Source organism: Hevea brasiliensis, unplaced genomic scaffold (genome assembly GCF_030052815.1).
Source record: "Hevea brasiliensis isolate MT/VB/25A 57/8 unplaced genomic scaffold, ASM3005281v1 Scaf484, whole genome shotgun sequence".
Taxonomy (NCBI): Eukaryota; Viridiplantae; Streptophyta; class Magnoliopsida; order Malpighiales; family Euphorbiaceae; genus Hevea; species Hevea brasiliensis.
Genome location: NW_026615011.1, coordinates 1 through 5,212, shown reverse-complemented (window position 1 = coordinate 5,212; position 5,212 = coordinate 1). Strand labels below are relative to the sequence as shown.

The following is a 5,212-nucleotide window of genomic DNA, read 5'->3' as shown; positions in this document are numbered from 1 at the left end:
TATAAATGGCATTGAAAATAACAATGACTTTATCATTTATAGATTTTATAATACAGAAAAAATGTAAATTTTAATTTATTTTATCCACTAATAATTAATTTAATACATTTATTAATTTAAAAAATAATTATATATATATTTTAAATAATTACTTATGAGGAACCAAGAGATAAATTAATAAATAGACTTACTAAATCATAAACATGTAGGACCGAGAGAACAGATAATGTAACAATAATTAATACATAAGAATTCAAAAATTAAATCAATTTAATAAGAATAATTATAAATATGATAGTGACTCAACCTCGAGTCACGAGAGAATAATTAAGAAAATTGGTATTAGATATCTTGATTAAAATCTAGTTATATTACATTATATTAATTAAACAAAAAATAAAAAATTTAAAATTAATATGTACATCATGATTAAAAAAAATATATGAGAACAAAAAGATAAATTACCTCCTTTCTTCATCTCTTTTTGAAGCTTTTGGGATGATTTTAATTCCTTGATATCAACATGTATATTATGATTTCTTCAAAATCTGAATATATAATTTGTAATTGATAACAAATATAGGTAATAAAATATAAATAAAAGATTAGAAATAAAATAAAAATACTTAAAAAGTCTAAACTTGTTATTCAAAATAAATATAATGTTTCTTGGAAAGAAGAAAAATACGATAGAAATTTAGCTAGAGGGTGAAAAGGAAATTCACGTAAAGAATTAATAGAAATTTACACTTTTTTGATCTTAAGCTATATGTATATAATATTAAATTTAATTTGATTTTACTAGTTGCATTCCAAATTAGTTTAGGATTTTAAATTTCTATTTGATTTGGATTTGTGTTTATCCCATTCTAAGAAATAAGTACAGTGTTGATGTCATGACTTTCTCAAACTAATTTGAATTGTTATTCATTAATTAATAATTTTAAAAGAAGAGAATCAACAATCTTTATCAAATTTAATTTAATTTTTTTAGTGCACGCTAACCAAATCTTCTTTAATCATACGGGGCGATAGATCTCTTAATTAATCTTTTAGGTTGGAGGCCACAAGCCCATCAAATCTCTAGCCTAATAATATTTTCGATGAAAGGCTGGAATTATTTTTATTTATTTATTTATTTATTGTTATTTAACTATATAATATTTTTATATTTTGAGAGTGGGAGTGATATTCAATAAAATTTTTTAATAATAACAATTCTATAATTCAAACTCTTAATATTATAAATAAAATAAGCTTGGAGATAGTTTCAAACCATTGATTCAATTGATTGTTTTGATATGACATTAATTAAGATCGTAAATGAGTCTCACATGTCTAGAAATTGATCTTTCAAAAGTTAACATTGATTATGAATAACGTCGTGTGTCGTTTATATCAAAATAATGAATTTATTAATATTGAAATGATTTTAAGTGTGTATATCTCTCGATAAAAAAATTATTTATTAATTTTTATTTTTTTGAATTTTTATTTATATACATACAAAATTAGTGATAAAAAATTTATTATTAAAATAATAATAATTTTAATAGAATATTTATTTCTATATAATTTAATTTAATTATTATATAATTACAACTCTATTACTTTAATTTTATACTAAATATATTAAAATTATTATTTTTTAAATTTCAATCATAATTCTTTATTCACTTAAATATTATTTTTTATATAATTAATTTTAATTAAAACTAAAGTTTTAAATTTTAAATTATCGAAAATAATTTTAATATCAGTGGGTTAAACTTCATTATTGCTTAAATATTACTTTAATATTAATACTATAAAATTTCACGCCCATTCCGTTACGTCCATACAAAACGCACCCTAAAGAGAACACCGTTTGTCGACCACGTCTCGTCGTTTTAACGCAATATCAGTCTGCTGGCTTCGCAGATAAGAACGCACCTCTCGTTCTCTCAGCTGAGCACAATCCATACTCACATTGCACAGCGCAGAAACTAAAAAAGCTTCATCAAATCTCTGAATTTGAAGAAGAAGCAGAAGAAGATGTCGTGGCAAACATTTGTGGATGAGCATCTTATGTGCGAAATCGAAGGCAATCATCTCTCTGCTGCCGCCATCATCGGCCAAGACGGCAGCGTTTGGGCCCAGAGCTCCAACTTTCCTCAGGTATTTCTATACCTCACTCGTTCTTCGTTCTTGTCTAAAAATAACCCATGTGTTACTTTGGATCCATGGAAATTGATTCTTGGGTTAGATTTGGTGCTTAGATGTGATCTGACCTACTTTTTTCTTGGTTTCCTTTTTTTCTTTCCTTTAAAAAAAATTTATTAGTTTTTCGTCTGATTATTCTTCTTCTCCGTCTTTATTAATTATCTGATGGGATATACTGGAAGGAAATTGGTCATTCTTATCTGTTTTCCCAATTGAATTGGTTTCTTTCTTTAATTTTTTTGGGGGCTTGAAGTTGGTGCCTCTATGATCTGATTTGATGATTTTGTGGTAACTTGATTTACTTTTTTGAGGATTATTGAATGATTATCATACCATGTGGGCTAATTAGGAATTGGGCGGTCTCATATGGTTCGTTTTATGATTGTAAGCGGATCTAGTTGAATTGGTTGATGGTTATGATTGATACTTGGGTTAGGTTGAATAACAATTAGATCTTGTGTATGCATCTTTTATTGGATTTTTGCACTTGGTGACTCTTCTGTTTTAGGAACTCAGCTGGATGGCTGAGAACGAAAATTATCAAAGAAAACCCTCTTAAGGCATGGGCATAGACCAGAAAGATATGCTTGCTGCCACTGTAGTTCCTCTATAATGTAGTCTATGTTGGCTTCTTCCATCCTTCATGGATTCATCCAGAGACAAACTTCATGGAGATCCTTCATATGTCCAGAATTATTTATAGTTGTATTGTGAAATTATAAGATTAAATAATTGATAGATTCAAAATTATGAGGATTAAATAGTTGTATTATCCAAATTATAAAAATTGAATAGTTGAGTTAGAAAGAATTTAGTTTAAAAATAAAGGCACAGACTAAAACAATTCATGAATTAAAAATAATTTAAAAACAAATAAATAAAAGAACTAAATAGTAAGAAAACAATCTGTTACCAAAAAAAGAAGTATGAAAACAAAAAAGAAGTATGAAAACAATCAGGCATATATTTAGTAAAATTGTTTTATGTAAATGGCATTGAAGAATAACAATTACTTTATCAATTAATTTTATAATATAGAAAAAAGATTAATTTATATTATCCACTAAAAATTAATTTAAAAATATAATTTTAAAGATTTAAAAAAATTCTATGGCATATAGCATGCAAACGTAGTTTTATAAAATTCAAAAGAAGTATATATATATATTAAAACAAAAGGTTAAATGACACAAAAATAAACCAAATTAAAACAAATCAAATAAATATAATAATATTATTTATTTCTTTTTAATATGGAGTTGTGCTTTTCTTAAGCCTCTATTAATTTCTCTATTTCTTTTTTAGCCGAATAATTAATGCATTTCTTATTTGTTTTATAATTCAATTACTCACTCATTAATAATTAATTAAATCATAATTTAAAAATATACAAGTACATCTTATAAATAAGTTTATGTTATAGCTTCTTATAAATTAAAAATCAATTTTTATCAAAAATAAAAGTTAAAAATAAATAAATAAAAATCTAGTACAAGCAAGCTTAATTAAAATTTCAATCCTATTAACAAATATAATTTCAATTGAATATAAATTTTAATACAAATATTTATGTAATTTAAAAAACTCATTATTAGTTTTAGTCGTAATTTTTCTATTTATAATAATTTAGAGTGTCGCAAATTTAATATTTAGTAAAATTCTTTTATTTAAGAATAGCTATTACTTTATCAATTAATTTTATAATATAGAAGAAAGATTAATTTATGTTATCCACTAAAAATTAATTTAAAAATTATAATTTATAGATTTAAAAAAATTCTATAGTATATACATACAAACTTAATTTCTATAAAATTCAAAAGAAGTATATATACAGAGAGATATAAATTTATTGTTTTTAATGAGTGATTCAAGAAAATATTATTAAATTGACACTCACGAAAATCGATTATATAAATTCTAACATCTTGAATTTTATAGTCTATAACTTTTATGTATGAGAAATCATTATGTAGAATTTTTAAATATATTTTTTTTATTTTTTATATTGTATTTATATAATATTACATAATTTAATAATTGTATTTATAAACATACATATTTTTTTACTTGTTACTTTATTTTAATATTTGTTAAAATTTAAAAAATATTTTTTATTTAAAATAATTGTGTAATATCCTTTTAATAAAGATTTTTATGAATTAAAAGAAAATTAAAATTAATAATTTCGGTCATCAAATTAAATTTTATAAAATCTATGTTTTATTTATTTATTAGCCAACTCTAAATTTCAAGGCATATGGTAAAAGACTCAAGAACTCACATTAACTGTACTTCTTGATTCTTTTTAGAGTCCACTCTCCTTTTAAAATGAATTCTACATTGTTTTCTAAATATATATATCATCAATGCAGGCAATAAATTTACTTGTGTAATTCACAAAAAAGCATATTAACTAGCATGCATAATAACAGCATTTTAGGTGAATTTAGTCATATTTTTACCTGCAATAGCTTCTATATGTTTTTTAAGCTTGAATGAAATTTTTCATTTTGTATGTTAATTGTTTATAAAACAAGAGATTTGTTTATTTGAATAGTACAAAATCAAGTTAACCACTTTTTCAATAATACTATTAATCATTAATCATGGTAATATGTTGCTCTTAAAATTAAAGCTAAACTCGATAATCTTAAAGAATTTAGCAACCTGCTGAGGTCCTAAGTAAATGGTTTTACCATATTTTTTTCAAGGTCCACATGAAACTAATTTATTTATGTAAATATTTTATTGTATTTTTATTTAATTTCATTAATAATATTTTTAATATATTTTGTATTACTGATTAAATGTACTCACTCCTTTATCTGCAATGAGTCAAAAGAAGTTTGTATGTATTCCACCCATCAAACAATACCAAGTACAAGGTAATATATATATATATATATATATATATATATATATATATATATATATTTTTTTTTTTTTTTTTTTTCTAAATTGTTAAATATGTTTGCAAATTGATATAAAATTATTAAAATAAATTCAT

The 5,212-nt window shown here is 22.7% G+C and overlaps 1 protein-coding gene across 1 annotated transcript; it reads left to right on the top strand.

Annotated features, from left to right (window-relative positions):
- Nucleotides 1-1,818: 1,818 nt before the first annotated feature.
- LOC110649427 (profilin-1-like) lies at nt 1,819-2,150 on the top strand (the record flags this gene model as incomplete). Its single annotated transcript, XM_021803989.2, is given in 1 exon segment — nt 1,819-2,150. A coding segment is annotated over 1 exon segment (116 nt), but the record flags the coding sequence as incomplete, so codon positions are not given.
- Between the last annotated feature and the right edge of the window lie 3,062 nt (nt 2,151-5,212).